Below are 18,202 nucleotides of genomic sequence, written 5' to 3'. Positions count from 1 at the left end.
GGAGGCCCTCCGTGTCACTCCCTGGCTCTCCCCTCGACTGACGTTCTGGGTGCTGACGTTTCTGGGTGCCTGCACTCTTCACTCCTGTCCATAAGACTCCATCTCACTCTTTATTACGTTGTTTGGGAGAGTGGTCCTCTGGGTTTTCAAGATGTTCGTTCCCCCGCTTTCCTGCTACCCTGCCATGGGCGCTCCACTAGGATCAGTCTGGCCATTAGGGAAAATGATGAACATATTTCTTGCTTGTTTGAAGCCATGTATTTTCTACTGGGCATATGAAGAAACAGTGCTGAAATCATTACTTAGAATTAGTGAATTAGTCCTCAGTGTAATACTGTTCAGATTTTTTTTCAGCTAAGCTGAAGGTAAACTCACAGGTGTCTTGTCTAAGGTGTTTTTATCAGTATACATCATTTTATGTAATTCCGATAAAAATAACAAAGCATCATTATCCCCGTGTCTACAAGTGAGGCCGTCCTGATGTTGGAGTGTGCATGGTGGCTGATAGAGCCCATCCAGCAGCAGCTTTGGGCAGGGGGACTTGCGGTGGGGACACAGGGCAGGGTGGGCCGGGGAGGGAGGCCGTTGCAGGAAATGGGAGAAGGCAGAGAGATTGGGTGCTCATGACTTATGAATACCGTTGTATTAGTTAAGTGATCAGGAGTCCTAGGTGGACACTGGCGGCCGCCTCCAGGTCTACTGCGTCACAGTCTGTGGCGGGGAGGAGCACAGGGAGAGCACGCCGGGCCACGGCCCCTCCCACACCAGGCCCTCCGGGTCCTCCATGTGTCCCTTCCGTGGGGAGGAGGGACCAGCATGGTCAGGATGGGTCAATGCTGGCAGTGATGTGTTCACAGGAGCTTGCAAAGCCAAAGCCACATGTGATCAGTTTGTTAAAGGCGCCATCGGGGAGGGGATCCCACCCTGGGAGGCTCGTCGGGCGCCTGCTGCCTGTGATTGAACGGTCCTCCTTGTCCTGCGTTGCTCCGGGAGGGGGACTTAGAGCTGGTGGTGGTGCCCGAGGACACTGCTGTGATTTCTTGTGAAGGGTGGGAGGCTCAAGAGGGACACCAGATTCCCAGAATTTAGGCTGGGTGGAGGTGCTTGGTTTTAGGAAATAGAATATTTTGACAGCACCTGGACCAAAAAGGCTGTTTGCTGGGATAAAGGACCGACCTCCATTGGAGCGAAGCCACAGCCCACAGTGCAGCTCCTTGTGGGAACCAGAGCTGAGCGATGGGAGGATGTGTTTCTGGTGTAGACGAAGGTCCAAGTGGAAGAAGAGGGGCGGCTGTCCTGTTGGGTCTTGAAAACATGCCCAGAAAGTCGTCTCTGCTCTTTCCTGGTGAAGGTAGCGATTTAAGTCTAATGAATGCCGTTTCCGCACGCATTGTCCCCCGGAAAGACCCTCGCCAGAGGGAGTGCAGGCTGCCCACAGCCCAGCCCGAGCTCCACCAGGACTCGTGTGTCTGGGGCGCAGTGGGCCTCACATCGCGTCCCTCCTTAGAGGGGGTGCCCCTTGATTCCTTTGCCTGTGCGGGTCATGCTCTTCTCGCTTGTGTGTCTGCAGCTGAAGGAGAAGAGCCAGGCGTGCGGAGGTAACATGGGGTCCATAGAGGAGCTGCGCGGGGCCATCTACCTGGCCGAGGAGGCCTGCCCCGGGATCTCGGACACCATGGTGGCCCAGCTCGTCCAGCGGCTGCAGAGGTAACTGCTCCAGGCCCCGTGGGTCGGACCGTGCCACGTGTGCCCCCTGCCTTTCCTGGTCTGTCCGAGGGACTGCCTGGCAGTCCTCGGTCGCCTTGGTGCTTTGCTCCTGGTCTCCGGCCGTTTCCTTCCCGGCCACACGGTTGAAGCAGAATCAAGTCCGAGAAGACTTCAGTTCTGAGCTCTAGATGCCACTGTGAAGGAATGGCGGGGTCTGGGGTGCCCAGGGGAGGACCACAGACCGTGCGCTTGGAGCTCTTTCGTGGGAACACCCAGTGACCTTGTGACCCCGTCCGCTCCTAGCGATGCTGCCTATCTGCTGGCAGGGGGGGTGCTCCCCACCGCGTGTCTGCTGCTCTCCGGGTGCTTTTCTCCTCTCATAGCGTTCAGGGACTTAGGACACGGGCACCTTCCCCTGAGCTTATGCCCATGCTCATGTCTGCCTTGCTCCCGGGAGCCTTGTCGGGACAGCCGCGCGTTCCCTGCCCTGCCGGGGGCTCTGGCCTGAGGGGGCAGCAACAGAGGGGGGCAGCAATCCGGCTCCCTCCACCCAGTCTCAGGCTTGTTCTAAGAGTCCCCTGGTGGAGGTCACTCCCACGGCCACCCCCATGTAAGGGCAGTCCTTTGGGGGTGCTGCAGAGTGGAGGTTAGCTGTGATTCGAGCTCTGGTCCACACCCCCAAACCGTTACTCCCCAGAAAGCCGGCCGGGGCATTGCTTTGAAATTCCCCTTCCGGAGGAGTTGTCCGGTCTCTTCCAGAGGGCAGCCGAGCCTTGATGAGAGTGGAGCGTTTCAGGTCTTTCCAGAGACACTGACTTGACAACTGTAAAGAAGTTAGGGGCGTGTTGGGTTGCTGTTGCTCCTTGGCAGTGACGATCCCGGGGGCTGCCCTCTGGCCCGTGAAGCGTCCTGATAAAGTGGGGTGTGGGGGCACGACCTGGTCGCGGCACCGCGCGCGGTTCACGCTCCTCTGCTCCGGCTGCGGCGTAGACGCCATCCGCGCGCGCCGACCCGCCCTTCTGTGGCGGCAGCACGGTGGGGCCTGTTCACCGGCCGCCTTGATTTCTGAGGCGAGCGACGGAGTCAGCTGTAGTCTTCGGGTTCATCCGCTCCCCGCTGTCGGTACTCACGACTTCCGGGCATAAAGGAAAACAGAAGTCAGGTCGGCGGGGCACACACAGTCGGGACAAGCTTGTCTGTACCCCTCGGGGTGTGTGTGTGCGGGGACGTCCCTAACGTTAGAGTGTCCGTGACTCTCTCATCTGGGCTGGCGTCCTTATTACCACACAGGCCTTCCCACGACCGAGGAATGACTTAACGGTCCGTTTTTCTCCTTTCCCGAAGTGGCTCGGGGGCTGGTGCATGTGTTTGCTGGTAGGGGAGCCTGCGAGTGTCCCAGCGCTCAACGAGGAACCCGCCGCGCTGGGAGGGTCCTTTCAGGTTTGGTTTTCTGCTTGTGTAGGGCCACTCTTGGGACTCATGGTTTCCACCGTCCCGAGTTGCCTGAACTGGTCAGAGGGACACATGTACCTGACTTGATTTCCCCTCGGCTCCCGCCCTTGGGCGGCCGACACAGCTGGTCCGGCCCCGCGCTGCCCGGAAGCCGGTGTGAGCCACACCGCACGGTCCAGGGCTTTCTGGTCACCTCCTGAGAAATAGTAAAGAAGGTGCCAGTGAAGTTAGTGTCGTGATACGCTCTCAACCCCGCCACATCCCAGGTCTTTCTCCGACGTGTCATCAGTGGGGGGTTGTTTCCCGTGCGGTTTGGCGTCTTTGCGGCCCAGTGTGTGTTTTCACACTCAGCAGCACATCTCGGCGTGAACCCGCCACGGTTCGTTGTGACCTCGGCAGCCGCCGGCTCAGTCCCACCCACCCCGGCCCGCGTCACGCAGGAGCGCGTACTTCGCGGTGATGCATTAGGAAACGCCGAGTCCACAGTCCTCGTCCCCGCGCCATCTGTCTCTCCCGCTCTGCTCTGTGCCGAGCAGACTCTGCGGCCAGCGGGTGACGCGCTCCGGGGGGTCGGGGTTCCTCCGCGGGTCCCTGCAGCCCGAAGCTGGAGCTCTTCTGTGTGTGCCCCACCCAGATGGCCCAGACCACGGTGGCCACTGCCGCTGCTTCGTGCCTGTTTCGCTCCGAAGGGCATCACTCTGGTGGATCAGTCACCTCGGGGGAAAGAGAACCAACTTTGCCTAAAGCGTTTCAAAGACATGTGTCATAATTTGAATTATCATGTGGACCCTTCTGTGTGGCATCAAGTCCTCCCGTGGCATAGGCAGTTCTCCTTCTGGAAGGAGGCTCTGAGATCTGTGGCTACGGCCTGCTTTCCCACAGGGTCGTTCGTGATCCTTTGTTCCCCGGGAGAGGGCCCAGTATTGTAGATGCCCCAAGAGCGGCTCTCGGCCGGAATGGTTGAGAGCGCTTCCGTTAAGTGTGTCCTCTGCCCTTGCCTGTGAATTGGGGTCAGTGTTGGGGTGAGGTTGGACCTCGGGGACCGCCCCACCCTTTTCTGTATTCCAGAGCGAGACGGTACCACGCAATTATCAGAAAGCCGAAGAAGGCGCCCATGACCCCACTCAGCCTGGTCACGCCTGGCCCCTGCGGTGCCGGGTCCCGGAGTCCGTTGTGTGTAAACCATAGACGCCCCCCCACCAAGGTCACGACCTGAGCCAAAATCAGGAGTCGGACGCTCAACCAACTGCGCCTGCCAGGCCTCCTATAATTACAATTTTTAACCTGTTTTTTCAGTTTGCTTAATTTACTTAACCCTTTCTTTGCTCTTGGACATCAGAGTTGTTGCCTAATCTTTCCAATGACAAAAAGCCCTAAGAGACCTCCTTGTGCAAATACATTGCTCCTTCTCCGGACCCCGGGGACAGCTCCAGGAAGCGGATTACTGTGCACGAGCAGCAGTATTCTTGTGGCCCGGAGGGGCCTCTTGTGGCCATGCCCCAGCCAGCCGCGTGCGCGCCCCTGGGGTCGCGCGTGTCAGCGGGAGCTGCCAACTGGGGCAGTGTTAGCCGTGGACTGCAAGCAGAACTGTCCCATCTTTTTTTCCTCCCAGGAGACCAGGCGCGCTCTGGCTTGCTACATTCTTCCAGTTTTTTCACTGACTGAATCTAACTGATGAAAAGTGGGGTCAAAATCATGACTTTCTTAGTTCTTATGAATTTTTTATATAATAATGAACCCATTGATGTTTGCGCCACTAAATTTTTTTTATGACTTGAGATTGCCTAGTAAACTAGGATTTCGGTGCTGGTTTGACTTTTTGCATGGGGGTTATAGAAATGACACACATTCACTTAAGTTTCTCTTGTTTTTCTTTCCCTAGATACTCTCTAAGTGGTGGAGGAACTTCAACCCACTGAAATTCCTTTGGCATTTGGGTTTTTTCTTTTCTTCTTCTTCATCCTCCTCCTCCGAAAACGTCCACGAGAGCCTTTGCTGACCCCGCTGCAGCGGTGTGCCATCCAGGGGCCCCCCACCCCCTGACCCCAGCCGTGGGTGCCCACCATCGCGGGGCGCACCGCGCCCCTCCTTGCCGGCCTCCACCCGACGGACTCGTCCTGTGGGGTGGGGAGGGTCGGCTCCTGCAAGCGATCATTTTATTTTCTCGTTCGTGTTTTTTAATTTTAGCCATCGTGCACATATCAAGGAAAGTGTCTTTAAAAACAAAAACCCTGAAGTGTATATTTGGGATCCTGACAAGGCAATTGAGGACATGAAATCTCAGGTACCCTGCTTTAAGTGGGTGACTCCCCCCGCCCCCCTGCGGGAGACGGAGTATCGCTCTGGTGGGTCAGTGTACAGATTTGTATATAGTGTCATTTTTACGGAAACCCTTTTGGCGTGCATAAGGAATCACTGTGTACAAATTGGCCAAGTGCTTCTGTAGATAATGTCAGTGGAGTAAATATTTGACAGGCCATAACTCGAGTCTATTGCCTTGCCTTTACTACATGTAAATTTTGAATTCTGTGATCAGTGATTTGGGTTTTATTTTGTATTTGCAGGGTTTGCCATTAATATGACTTCATGCCCCCCTCATGGAACACTCCTCTTTGTACCTCCACAAATACAAATCCCCCTCTTGTTTGCCCAACGGCCCTTTTGGTACACATACACGTTGATTTCCTTCCATTTGATGGTACTCTTTCTTAGTGTTTTAAATTGGAACACATCTTGCCTCATGAAGCTTTAAATTATTATTTTAAGTTTCTCCCCAATGAAGTGCTCTCGTCTTCACATTTGTTTGAAATTGTCCCACTGCCGGCCCCGCGCCAGCTCTCCTGTCCTTCCCAGTAGGATTTTCTGTCGCGCCTCGTAGTAGAATCCGCCTATCATCTTGCCCACCTAAAAATGTCTGAATGCTCACACGAATAAATTTTATAACACACTTATTTTGCACATTTTTCCTTGAAACGTGACTCTTCAGAGGGCAGTGTACCTGGTGTGTGTGTGTGTGTGTGTGTGTGTATGAGACAGCGAGCAAGTGCACGGGGACGTTTGGCACTTCCAGAAAGAAGCGCCCACATTCAAAACTCTGAGTGTCCTGGTCAGCTCCCTGTGTGACTTTCCCAAAAATTTGGCCCTTGAGAAAATGGGGCTGGATACTGCTGATTTGTGAAATTGTGCTCTCTTCCTGGGGACCTTGATTAAGGGCGGCTTTGCTTTCTTAGAGGAGCCGGGGCTGCTCTCTGATAGCCGTGGGCCTGTCGTTCTCCTGGCCTGTGGCCTGGCCTTGCTGGTCTGGTGGGAGGCAGGAGGAGTCTTTTCTCTGGGGTGAGACCCGGAGTCCCAGCAGCGATTCCTGAGTGCGCGTGGCTTCGTGTGGCTTTCGTGGACACAAATCATCGTCCTCTTGTGGGCGCAGCAGTCCTTGCAGGGGCAAAGGAGTTTTGGAAGCGAGGAAGTTACTGGGTCACCTTTGGGATGGAGGGTTTGCTGTCTGGCGCCCCAGTGGCCTGGGCCACGGAGAGGGGAGCGTGCGTGTGTGCTGTCTGGGTTTGGTCATGGAGTGTAGCGTTTAAAAGCCTACAATGAATTTTTTTTTTTTTTAACCAGAAGCTGAATGAATGATTGAATTCTGTAAGGGATACGTTTTGATTCGGGGAAATAGAACTGCATCGCGGATCGTTATCTTGGCGCGTTGGGCGGCGGCAGGGACGTTAACTTGCACGAGAAGACGTGAGGCTGTTCCGTGCTCTAGGAGTGGTTCGTGCAAGGCAGCGCCCGGTCTCCCCGTGCGAGGCGCGTCCGCTGCGGGACAGTCCCGTGAAGCAGTGACTGACGCCGCTTTCTCCGGAGGTGGCTCGCGCTGCTCTTCAGCCAGCCGGTGTAGACTGGCTTACGGTCCCGCACCTTTGCACGTGGACAGTGACCTTGAGACGACACGCTGAAGCCAGTCTCCACCGCGAGGAGCGGTCACGCTGGCGGGGAGACTGGGTTCCAGGTGAGCGGATTGGCCCACGGTTGGCACAAGGCCCGCAGCCCCCAGACGGTTGACAGCGCCGCCCCCCCCCAGGGAGAGAGAAAGTCATTGTTCTCGAGCCTACCTGAGCACCTTCCACCGACGAGGCCTGCTGGGGAGGAAGTGCTGTGAGGAGCTTTGACAAGGGGATCTTGTCCCCAGTCTCTCGGGACTGGGCCACGCAGGCCGCGGTTGGCTTCTCGGGGCCCGCGGGCCGCGTACCCTTCCACGGGCTGCTCCGCGAGCCGGGGAGGCTGGTGGCGGCAGGCCCCGCCCGTGGGGGGCTCCAGCGGAACCTGGGGCAGAAACCCCACTGCCGCGCAGCCAGACCCACGAGGCTAGCACCTGGAGGCTCCCTGATGCCCAGACGCCCCCCACCCCGGCCCCCAGCTCCACTGCGCAGATTGTCCCCGGCCTGGGAGAGGCTTCCGGCGAGCACAGCCACTGCCTGGCAGGACAGGAGGCAGTGGGCTGTGGGTTTTCCTGCCTTCTAGCTATTCTGTCGTGGGTCCTGGCTGGCTGCACACGCGAGTGGCCACCACGGGGGTTCGGGGGCCTCGGCACCTCAGAGCTGGCCTCGTGACTGTCGTGATGTAACCACAGGCCACACGCCTTCTGAACCCAGCGGTTTGCTAGTCGAGTTAGTCTTGCGTCCAGTGCAGTTCTTCGTGTAGCGTTTTGTACCATTCTTTTGGCAAAACATGGTCCATTCATGAGTGTTTTTCTGTTTCCTTAAAAAAACTGCGGCTTCCGTATTTCTGCTATCAGATACGGCGGTAAATGGGGAGAGTGCGGCGTGGTGTGTTCGTGAGCACGGGGACTCTGTGCAGGGGGACTGTGCATGTTAAAATCCGAACCCCCGGTGGCATGGTGTTGGGAGGTGATGAGGTCAGGAGATCGAGGGCCCGTGATGGGATTAGTGACTTTCTAAGACGGGCCCCCCGAGACCCTGCTCCCTTCGGCCCTGTGAGGACACAAGGAGAGGACAGCAGACCGTGACCTGGGAAGGCTGTCACTGGACACCAGATCTGCCGGCGCCTCCGTCTTGCACCTTCCTGCCTCCAGAACTGTGAGATGCGTTTCTGGTCTTTATGTTCGAGTTGCCCGAGTGACCTGAGACACCGGGTGTCTCTGAAATTCCCCGGGTTCCTGGAAGCTTAGGGGTGGTCTCCAGTGCCCACAAGATTTGCACTTAGAAGTCACAGGGGCCCACAGAGGTATGAGTAGGGCAACACCAGCACCGAACCGGTTCGGACTCTCTGAGACACTGTACTAGACCCCTTCGTCCCCTAGCCTGTAGAAGTCAGTGACTGGTGCCCTTGGGGTTGGGGGGGCATCTTCCTGAGACTGCCTTTGTCCCATCAGTTGCACCTCTGTTCCCCCTCCTGGGGAGTTGGTCCTTCTGCTGGGGTGTGAGAGAAGCCATCTGGAAGGAGTAGCTGGTCTCCAGGAGCCCCTCTTCACGAAGGACGTGGAAGGTAGCCCCCCTCCCTGGCTTCGTGTTCATCTCTTGGGTTTTAGTCAGTTTCTAACCATGGACAGGCCCCCGCCAAGCTTCTGCCTCCCTGGTTTCACGCCGTCAGCCTCACACGAGGTCCCCGCCCTCCACTACGCTAGGACCAGCCACCTCCACTCCTGGGCCGCTCCGTCCCTGCAACCCGCCCGCATCGGATGAAAATAAAGACCAGACAAGGTAGGTGATGTTTTGCCTTAAAACGTCAGTGTGCTGGATTGTGGCGTGAGGTATTTTTATTCCCTTTTGTTAGTACTTTCAAACCATCTGGTACACAGCGTAAGGCAAGTGATGAACGCGTCTCGAGCTCCTCGTCCATGGGGGCCGCCGCTCCCTCCACGCCCACCAGCCCCGGCTCCGCTGCGCCAGCCAGTGGGGCTGGGGTATGGGCACTGGCTAGATGGGTCGCCCCCTCTGGACTGGGTCAGAAAGGGTTTAAGAAAACTAGGGAATAGCAGCCACCCACTCTCCGCAGAGAACAGGCAAGCGGATTTCAACTAGCGGGCCCCGCAGGTCCCCGTAGGTCCCGGAGCCCGGTTCCCTGTGTAGTCCAACTGTTGCAGATACGCAAGGTCATACTGTGGATACCCCATGCCTGGGTGGGGGGGGGGGAAGGGAGAGTATAAACGGAGGAAAGAATGTTCTTGAAGACAGGCACAATATATACTACTACCAACTGTGCAGTCCCCAGCCACAGGTGCAGGCTATGGGGGTGAGCACCAGGGGCCGTGCCCCTCATGTTCATGGGGCTTCCAAGATCATGGAGACCCTCTGGAACCGTCACATATCACAAATGGCCCTGATCACGGACATACAAGTTCTCATGCTCGGGAGACAGCAAACACCACAGCAAAGGACCTCCCATCGCACACACCACTCCTAGGACAGCGAGCGCACAGACCTTGTGCCGGATTTGGGCCACACCGCTACGTTTTGTAAAGAGGAATCATGGAAACAATTTGGTCCCCTTGTGCCAAGAATAGCATTTCGCTGGAGCATAAAACCCCAAAGGGGAAAGTACGTAGCGTGCGGCGAACTGCTTCCATTAATCAAAGAAGTAAATCCTAACTTATTATTATAAAAGTAGAAAGATTGAAAAAACGAAATCTGAAAATGATCTCATTTGCTTAAGACTGTGCCGTGTGTATCACAAACACTGGAAAACTTTTTTTTTTTTTTTTTTTTTTTTAAAGAAAAAGAGCACTTGCCCTTTTGGTTGAACGGATGGGGTCGTGCTGCCTCGAAGATGCAGCTGCGGAGGAACGGTCATTTGGCACTGTTAGGGACACGGGGTTAACACTGGCGTGAGCTGGGAACAGACCACCCGGAGGAAGACCGGCACGGCGGGAGCCCTGTTCCGTTCAGATGACCGCGGAACAGCTTGGAAAGACAAGGTTAAAAACGGTTTTGTGGAGACAGAGGAGGGCTGCTGTAAAACCAGGTTTCGGTTTCCCAGACAGGTGTTAATTTTACTAGGCTTCGTTAATACAGAGGACAGGCAGTGTCTCCCGGGGAAGCCGCCCCCGCCGAGCCCAGCGACAGACGTGCCATCAGTACCCATGAGACTCTCTGTGGCTCAGGACGTGGGCGTGCGAGGTGGAGCTGGTCGCGCTGCGGATCACCTCCATCCACCTGAGACCAGAGAATGAAAGCAGGGTCAAGGGCTATTTTCTCTGAACCTGCGCAAGGGTGTTTTTTCTCCTTGTAACGGCTTCCCGACACTCCACGTAACCTCATGACTTACAAAAACACAGCATGGCAGACCGGTGCCCGGTTTGTAACGTGCTATTTTAGCAAAAGGGTTCTTGAACGAACTCTTGGTACCCAAGTACACGAAAGCCAGGCATAAGGGTTCCGTGAGGTGTACCAGAGGAACAGTTTGAGAACCATGGCTGGGGCGCTCCCTTTGTAGAGCAGCCAGATGGAGGGGTCTGGCGCGCTCTGTGCGCTCCTGCTGCCTCCCCATCTCTGCTGGACAAGGTCTGGAGGCGTTCTGGGGTGTCACAATGAGGGGGCGCCAAATGGCCTCTAGAGATCGGGACCAGGGTGCTGCTCCCCATCCTCTAACGCATGGGGCAGGGCTTCCCACCCCTCCAGGGATCCAAATGGTCTCCAGTGTCCTCAGTGCCGAGGGTGAGAAATGGGTAGTAAGGCTGTGTAGAAATTCTCTCATCACTGGTCTTTTTAGGATATTGTCACTACAAGGCTCAATGGCCCTTGCTACCATGGTGACAAGATCCCCACCCGGTCCAGGGTTCCCAGTCTGGGCTCAGATTTGGGAAGTCTGTCCCCTGGGCCCACTTTGTCCAAGCAGTGTACTAGGGAGTGCTGGAGGGGAGGCCTGAGCCTTGGTTTCCCCCCCTACGGTGTGTTGCCCTGTAACTACCCTTCCCAACGACTGGGTCCAGGTTCTACCCTGCAGGCTCATGGGATCAGGGGGTAGCGAAGGAACACACACTCTCGTCCTCTCAGCACGGCCAGGAGGGCTGGGGACCCCTGGCCCTGTCTGCTCCGGGGCCTGCGGACCCCCCCCCCCCCCAAGCTAGTTAATACAGGATCCAGTTCCCTGGGGCCCAGAATTTCTACTTGAAATTTCAGGAACGGTCTGAAATCGGTAAAATGTGATAGTTTGGGTCTTTCCATCTTACTTTGAAAATGACGGCTCCTGGGCCTCATTCTAGCCCACAGGAAGTCTTACTAAAAAGGTGACCCTCAGAAGCACGAGGATTTGCTCCCTTCCTCGGGTGCTCTCCAGCCCCAGCAAAATCGGGCAGACTCCGACTAAATACTCTAGACGCTAAAACACATGTTAGAGATTTAAAAAAGGGCGCCCTGGGGAGCATTAATTCGACACTGTACAGGTTAGGGGCTGACACTTAACCAGGGAAGTCGGAGTTTCACTTGCTTCTTCGAGAACAGAGGTGGATACGGGTGGCAGGCCAAGGGACCATCCTTCTCACCCCGCTCCCCCAAAGGTCAAGGACATTTTGGAAGTGAGCAAATGCCCAGGCCCACAGTGGGCAGTGAGTAGCTGCCCCCAGAAGAGCCTCGTCCACTGGGCTCGCTTGGGAGAAGGGAGGGGATCATTACCTTTCGAATGTGTATTCGCTTTCAGCCCTGAAGTAGTACACGTGGGACTTGAAATGCAGCTTGAACACGTAGTCTTTGTGGATGTCCTCCGACTCTGAGGGGATGGTGAGTGAGTAGCCGAGCAGAGGCAGGCTGGCGAGGGGGTGATTGTCCTGGGCGGAGGCAACAGCGGGGGGCTTTGGAGAGGCGGCCCCGGGCCCTGGGGCCTAGCTGCAGCCTCTTGCCCCACAGGCCAGCCAGGGAGGCCCAGACTGGCCCTCGGCCTTCAGTGAAGTCCTCCCCTCTCCCGCGTTCAGCCACCAGCCCGGTGGCCCTTTCCCAGGCCATGGTGCCGCCTCCTGCACGCGGACAGCATCCGCCTTCACTGGGAAACGAGGGTCTCGGGGATGTGGCCTTTCACGGGCCTGGGTGGCTGGAGTGCTCGGGTCCTTTATCCTTCCAGAGTGAGCCTGTCTCCGCACCGCCTCCCCTCCAAACCCTGCCCCCTTATGGCCACCTGCGCCGCTGTGGTACTTACTTACCTGGTGAGACTTGTAGAAGAACAGGCAGAAGTTCGTGAACACCACCCACAGCTTCTGCCACCCGTTGCTGTTCTTGAATTTCCTCAGCAGATTCCCAGACAGCTGATTCTGAAAGACAAGCACGCCTGTCAGGAACACAGTGTGGGGTGGGGGACACACACGACACAGTCCCCGGGGCCTCCGGGTGAGGTTTCCTGCATCTGCCCTAATTAGGGAGAGGGCCGGTGCTCCCTGTGGGTGCAGAGTCTGAGCCTGATTGAGCTGCTGTCACCCACCTAAATGACAGGTAATTTACACCCTCCTGCCTCCCCCCCCACCCCACGGTGACCTCTGTACCCCAGGTGGAAGGTAGGAGCACATCACGCTTCCTCCGCTGTGCCTGCTGTCCCGGGGAGATGGAGAGTTCCTGAAGTGCTGCTTCTCACCCAGGGACCCTCCCTACAGGGTGCGGGGGGAGCTTGGTGCTCCCTGATTTCCGACTTCAGACCCCCGAATGATAGCACAGGAAAGGCCCCATCGCCCCAGAACAACACGCTGTTGGGTGCTGCGCGCCACCTAGTGGCCGTGGCCGGAACGCCGGCCTGCCGTAGCAGGCGTCCAGCCTGGGCCCTGCACATGTGACTCCCCTCAATGAAGAGTCATCCCCGGTCCACACTGGCCTTCCCCAGGCGTCCTGCTTGAGCTCCCCAGCTCGGAGGCCCGGTGGGGGACACCTGGAGCACAGGCTGCACACCCTGACCCCCCACACCAGGGGCGGGGACGAGACCATGAGACCGCCTGTCCACAGCCCTGACCAGCCGGTCTCTCAGTACCCTGGAGACCGAAGGAGGCAGGAAATGGATGCTGGGGACAGATTCCCAACCTGGGGGTCAAATGGCAAATTACTAAAAAAAAAAGAAAAATACACCTGAGTCTACTTTATTCTTCCAACACACATTTTTAAGGTACGCAAACTTCTTTCTCTTGCCTCCTGGCCCAGGGACCTTAAAGAATTTTAAGTGTCTCTGCCTGGAGTCGCTCACCGCCTGATGGGGGGACAGAGGCTACCGGAAGCAAACGGCGCCTCAGGTGGAAAGAGCAGCGGAGGTAGACAGACCCACAGACAGGTGGGTTCCCACCCACAGCAGGAGTTCCAGGCAGAACACCCCCCCCCAGCAACATCACCCTGCCTGCCACTCACCCACGGGCGAACAGGAGAAAATGGGGTGCTCGGAGTGCCAAGCAGGTGATGGCAGCAGGCAGGACTGGGGGAGCCTCACACGGAGCGAGTCACACCCAAGGCAAGGAGGGGAGCCCTCTCCTACCGAACCCACACCCCCCGCTGGAGCCCAGAAGGGCCTCCTCTTGCTGCCGGCCCCACAGCGTGCTGCGGCCCACCGTGACCCAAGTCCAGGCAGGCGCGTGGGAAGGCTCTAACCGCCACCACCACCGTCTGTCCTTTCTGGAACATGCCATGTTCCAACCCTCTGAACAGAGTTCTCTTTCCCTGCCCCCCACTGTCTCAGTGGCCGCTGGGGTCACCAGCTGCACGCAAACCCCCCACTCCGGCTTTACTCAGCTACACTTCTGTCCCTGTCTCAGGTCACATGGCCCTGAAGCCCTTCTACCTCTGTTCTCGAGAGGCTGAAGCCTGCAGGCAGATGACTCAGGAGATGTCCGCCCAGACCAGTTCTCCTCGGCCACGTTTACTGGGTGGGTCACATCCTTGACCCCCCCCCCCCCCCCCGGTCAGCTGCTGCCCCGTCGCCTCCCTCGCCTCCCAGCAGCCTCTGCTCCTGGACTCCCCAGCGGAGGGAAGGCCTCTGTGCTCTGCCCTCGTCCTGGCACACGCTGCTGCTCAGTCTTTACTCTGGATCGCGTTGCATCCCCCCTGCCCCCCGCAAAGTTCTGTTCCATTCCAATGGGGGCCTTATTTGGAACTAGGGTCTCCAGGGGCGTCAGAGTTCGGATGGGTCCTACTGGAGTAGGGTGGCCCTAAGGCAGTACCCAGTGTCCTCACGACACCTGAACACAGACACAGGGACCCCTCCCCATGGGACGGAGACCGAGACTGGGGTGATGCGTCTGTAAGCCAAGAGACACCAAGGATGATGGCAAATACCAGAAGCTGGGGGTGAGGCATGGCGGGGCCCTTCCTCAGCTCCCAGCAGCCCGGCGAGGTAAGCGGCTCTGCTGTGAACCAGTTGTGGGGGAACGTGTTACGGCAGCCAGGAGAGCCAGAACCCTCCCCCTGCCCCGATTCTCCCTCTCTGTGCTTTCCCTTCCCTCCTGGTCCCTGCCCGCCTCTCCCCAGGCCTCTAGCGCCTGCAACTCTGATCTAAAACACGACAGTGCTCCATGGCTTCCCAGCACCGGACTCCTACGTCTAATGTGTACCGCCCCCCTCCTCCATGCTCTTGGCTTCCCTACCACGTTCGGGTCCGGCCCAGCCCATCTTTACGCTTCCCCAGCTATCCCCCGTACTCCTCTCCACCCGTGGGGGTCCTGCAGGAGATGCGAGGGGAAGAGGGTCCATTGCGGGGGTGGGGGTCCTCAGCAGCAGCGGGGCCGGGGGCACGAGCCAATTCCACACCGAGTTCACCTACATTATTGCTATCTTAAACCCACACACCGCGGGGCTTGCAGTCACCTCTCGGGGGGGCCAGTGGACTTCCCTGAAGGGCCGGACAGTCTGCAGTCTGAGCTCATCAGGCCAAGTGGCCAAGTCAGATTGTCGTCGCCAGATAACGTCAAACCCCGTTCTTAGTTCATGGGCTGGGACCGACCAAGGCGGGCCTGGATCTGGCCTGGGGGCAGGTTTGCTGACCCGCTCAGTACACACACCTGACCGTGTAGGCCGCTGGGCGGGCCTGTCGCCCCAGAGGAGCTGGCCTTACAGTGCCCGGCCCCCAGGACCTACCTGACGTGGGGGTCGCTGCGTTCTAGAGTGGCCTGCACGCTTCCAGGCTGGCAAAGGGGGTTTCAGTCCTGCCAAGTTCCCAAATCCCCTGACATTCCTCACCTGCCCCCAACCCCCGTGCGTGGGAGAAGCTCTAGTTCCAACGTGTGAAGGGAGGCAGGACGCTGAGTACAGCGAGCTGGGCAGAAGGACAGAGTCCGTCCATCCCCTTGGGGTTGGAGCCGAGGGGCCGTTCACTGGCAGCCCCAGGAAGGCCTGGTGCCAGGGGACACTGGGGGAGCCCCGGGTGGCGCACCTGGGGCCCAGGGCCTGCCCCTCACACGGGTGCTCCCAAGGACGCTTTCAGAAACAGGGGCGGGCTTTCGGCCCCCCTCGCAGGGAGACTCCGGAAAAGCAGCGTGGAACCCTGACGGTCATCCCCAGAGAATGATTGCAGACAGTCCCTAGGGACTGTCCCCAACACCACTGGCGGGCCCCCTGCTGTCCCTGGCTCGGGGTCTCCCGTGACACGTCCTGGGCCAGGCCCGTCTCAGAACTCCGAGGTTTTCAGGTGTGAAGAAGGTAACCCAGCGCCTCTGCTCATGGCAGCCCGGCAGCGGGGGCGGGGGCAGCTGAAGCCAACACGGCTCCGTGGTCCGACCCGGCCCCGCCGTGTCCCCCTCCCCCACCTCCCTGAACACCAGTGACCAGCTCCGGGAGGGGGACGATCACGGCTTCGGGGGCCCGGAGAACACCAGGTTGTGGTTCACACCTCCACGGCGACGCTGAAGTCCACCATGGAGACGCTGGTGTTGCGATGCCAGCACACGTGTACCGTCGTGTTGCCGCGGGGCGGGGCCTGGCGCTCCAGCGACGTGCGCGAGGCGCTCAGGTCGTCCTCCGACTCCTGGTCTGCCACCGTGGCCTCGTCCGGGGACTCTGAGCGGTGTGACAAATGGCCATGCTTCGGATCTCTGCCGGCCAGGAGAAGGACCCCGTCCCAGACCCTCCCGGGTGCCGGATGGGACAGGACGGCCGAGGGCATTCAGCTGGGGAGCCTCCTGCACCCCGCCCCGAGCAGGAGGTCACACTAGCAGCCATCTCCTCGTCCAGGTCCCACCCCGTCAGCCCCTCTGCCAGGGGGCCCCGAACACACCTGGGCACTGAGGCCTGGGGTGTTTGCCCAGTCAGATGGCCTCGGGTCCTCTCCCTACTGCCGGCGGTAGCACTGTTCTAAGGGGTGTTTGAGCGAGTGGAAGTTCCTTGATTTTTAGGGTTATGAAACACAAATGTCTATCAACGACAGCCAAACTACAGAAAGAGCCCAGATGTCTATTGACCCGTGAATGGTTGAAGAAGAGATGGCGATCTAGCCACCGGAATATTACGCGGCCATCACAAAGGTGAGAGCTTGCCATTGGCAAGGACGTGGATGAACCTAGGGGACACTGTGCGAAGGGAAAGAAGTCAGAGGACAAACACCGTATGATTTCACTCAAGAAACAAAACATGAACATAGGGGAGGGGGAGAAAGCGGGAGACAAACCACAAGAGACTCAACTACAGACGACAGACTGAGGGTGGCCGGAGGGAGGTGGGTGGCGGGATGGGCTGGATGGGGAATGGGCACCCGGGAGGGCGCTCATGATGCGCACCGCGTGTTCTGTGCAACTCATGAACCACCGAATTCTGCTCCGGAAGCCAATATTGCACAGTACGTTCACTAACTGGAATTTAAATAAAACTGGAAAGAAAACGTACAGGGAAGAAGTAAGATGTGTCAAATCGGTACCAGCAGCTATATGGAAGTACTTGGGTCAGAGGGCCTTCTTTGTTTTCTGTCCTATAAACTTTAATTACATGATTTTGTACATATGTCCATAAAAACTAGGAATAAAAAAGACTAAACACAAGTGTCTGTCACAGAGATGGGGGCCGCCGGGAATGGAACAGGCTGTCCCCGCTCCGTGAGCCGGGGCTGGGCCCCCTCCACGGGCAGCTCCTGGAGGTGGTGTGCCCGTGCCGTGGAGCACTAGGAGACCCCCCACCCCCGCCCACACTTACTGTTGTCAGGGGGGCTGCTGGCCAGGAACTCAGGAGTGGGGCCGCTGCTTTTCTCTGCCAAATCAATGGCCATCTGGATGTCCTCAACCCACTTTTCCATCTCGGACCTGGAGCTGAAGAGGCGGACGGCAGGTTTTCAGAGTCCGGCAGGGAAAGGGGCCGACGGGAGGGGTCGGGTGTCCGCCTTACCTGGCCGCCACGACGACGGACTGCCGCTGGCCCCGGAGGGTTAGGCAGTGGGGCACACCCCACTCGTCCTCGCTTTCCTCGATCTGTGGGACGAGTGTGCATCGTGTTACTGCCAAGAGGCAAGTGGGACACGCGGTGCATTTTCAAATGTTCCCCGAACTGGCTATGGCTCAAAGGAACCACAGAGGCGTGGAATTGCTTTTTTGGCAGTGCCCATAAACTTCCCTCTACCCGGTGGCAGCCAGGTGGCCCCCGCTCGAGGGGTGGGCTCCACTGCTCTAGGGGCTGGTGAGAATGTTCTTTTGGGGGCCCCGGGCCCAGGCCTACCTCATGGCCACGACAGCTCGCTTCCTCACTTGATTCTAGAAGGAGGTTGCCCGGACATCTCACATGCAGGAGGAGCCATGTCCCGAGCCCCTCTTAGGGAGCCCGAACAGGGCCAAGGGGCCTAGTTCCGCCCCTCCCTCCCCTTCTTCAGGTAGCGGCCTCCCCTTTCCTCAAGCTCGGCCTGCCCCCTGCAGGCAGCGCACCGGAGGGGCCAGGATCGCATGCCCATGGCGCATACTCACGGTCATGCCGTACAGCGGGAGCTGTCCGTGGACTTTAAACTGATTCGAGGCCGTCAGCCCCCTGCTCGTGTACAGCAAGACGTCGTTGAACTAGAGGAGCAAGGACAAGTGCGGCTGAGACGGACGGGCTCCCCTGAACCCGCAGGTGCACAGACTGTGTCTTCAGAATCTCGCAGGGCAGCTCCCCAACCGCAGCTG

General features: G+C 58.1%; 2 protein-coding genes across 7 annotated transcripts in view; one reads left to right on the top strand and one right to left on the bottom strand.

Moving 5' to 3' along the window:
* The window catches only part of STK24 (serine/threonine kinase 24), a 113,349-nt gene extending 107,243 nt beyond the window's left edge, over positions 1-6,106 (top strand). For both annotated transcript variants that reach the window (XM_047720276.1, XM_047720275.1), the window contains exons 10-11: positions 1,571-1,707; positions 5,042-6,106. In XM_047720276.1, the coding sequence (XP_047576232.1) occupies positions 1,571-1,707; positions 5,042-5,078 (174 nt within the window). In that variant the 3' untranslated portion in view covers positions 5,079-6,106. The remainder of the gene's footprint in view (positions 1-1,570; positions 1,708-5,041) is intronic.
* A 2,772-nt stretch (positions 6,107-8,878) lies between these two features.
* The window catches only part of FARP1 (FERM, ARH/RhoGEF and pleckstrin domain protein 1), a 271,923-nt gene continuing 262,599 nt past the window's right edge, over positions 8,879-18,202 (bottom strand). For all 5 annotated transcript variants that reach the window (XM_047720272.1, XM_047720273.1, XM_047720271.1 and 2 more), the window contains 7 exons: positions 18,005-18,094; positions 17,436-17,518; positions 17,247-17,359; positions 15,955-16,121; positions 12,305-12,412; positions 11,784-11,935; positions 8,879-10,325 (listed from right to left, as the gene is read on the bottom strand). In XM_047720272.1, coding sequence (XP_047576228.1) covers positions 10,244-10,325; positions 11,784-11,935; positions 12,305-12,412; positions 15,955-16,121; positions 17,247-17,359; positions 17,436-17,518; positions 18,005-18,094 — 795 coding nt within the window. In that variant the 3' untranslated portion in view covers positions 8,879-10,243. The remainder of the gene's footprint in view (positions 10,326-11,783; positions 11,936-12,304; positions 12,413-15,954; positions 16,122-17,246; positions 17,360-17,435; positions 17,519-18,004; positions 18,095-18,202) is intronic.

The sequence above is a fragment of the Lutra lutra genome, chromosome 3, assembly GCF_902655055.1.
Source record: "Lutra lutra chromosome 3, mLutLut1.2, whole genome shotgun sequence".
Taxonomy (NCBI): domain Eukaryota; kingdom Metazoa; phylum Chordata; class Mammalia; order Carnivora; family Mustelidae; genus Lutra; species Lutra lutra.
The sequence above is the reverse complement of the archived record's forward strand: the minus strand, read 5'-3'. Positions and strand labels throughout refer to the sequence as shown.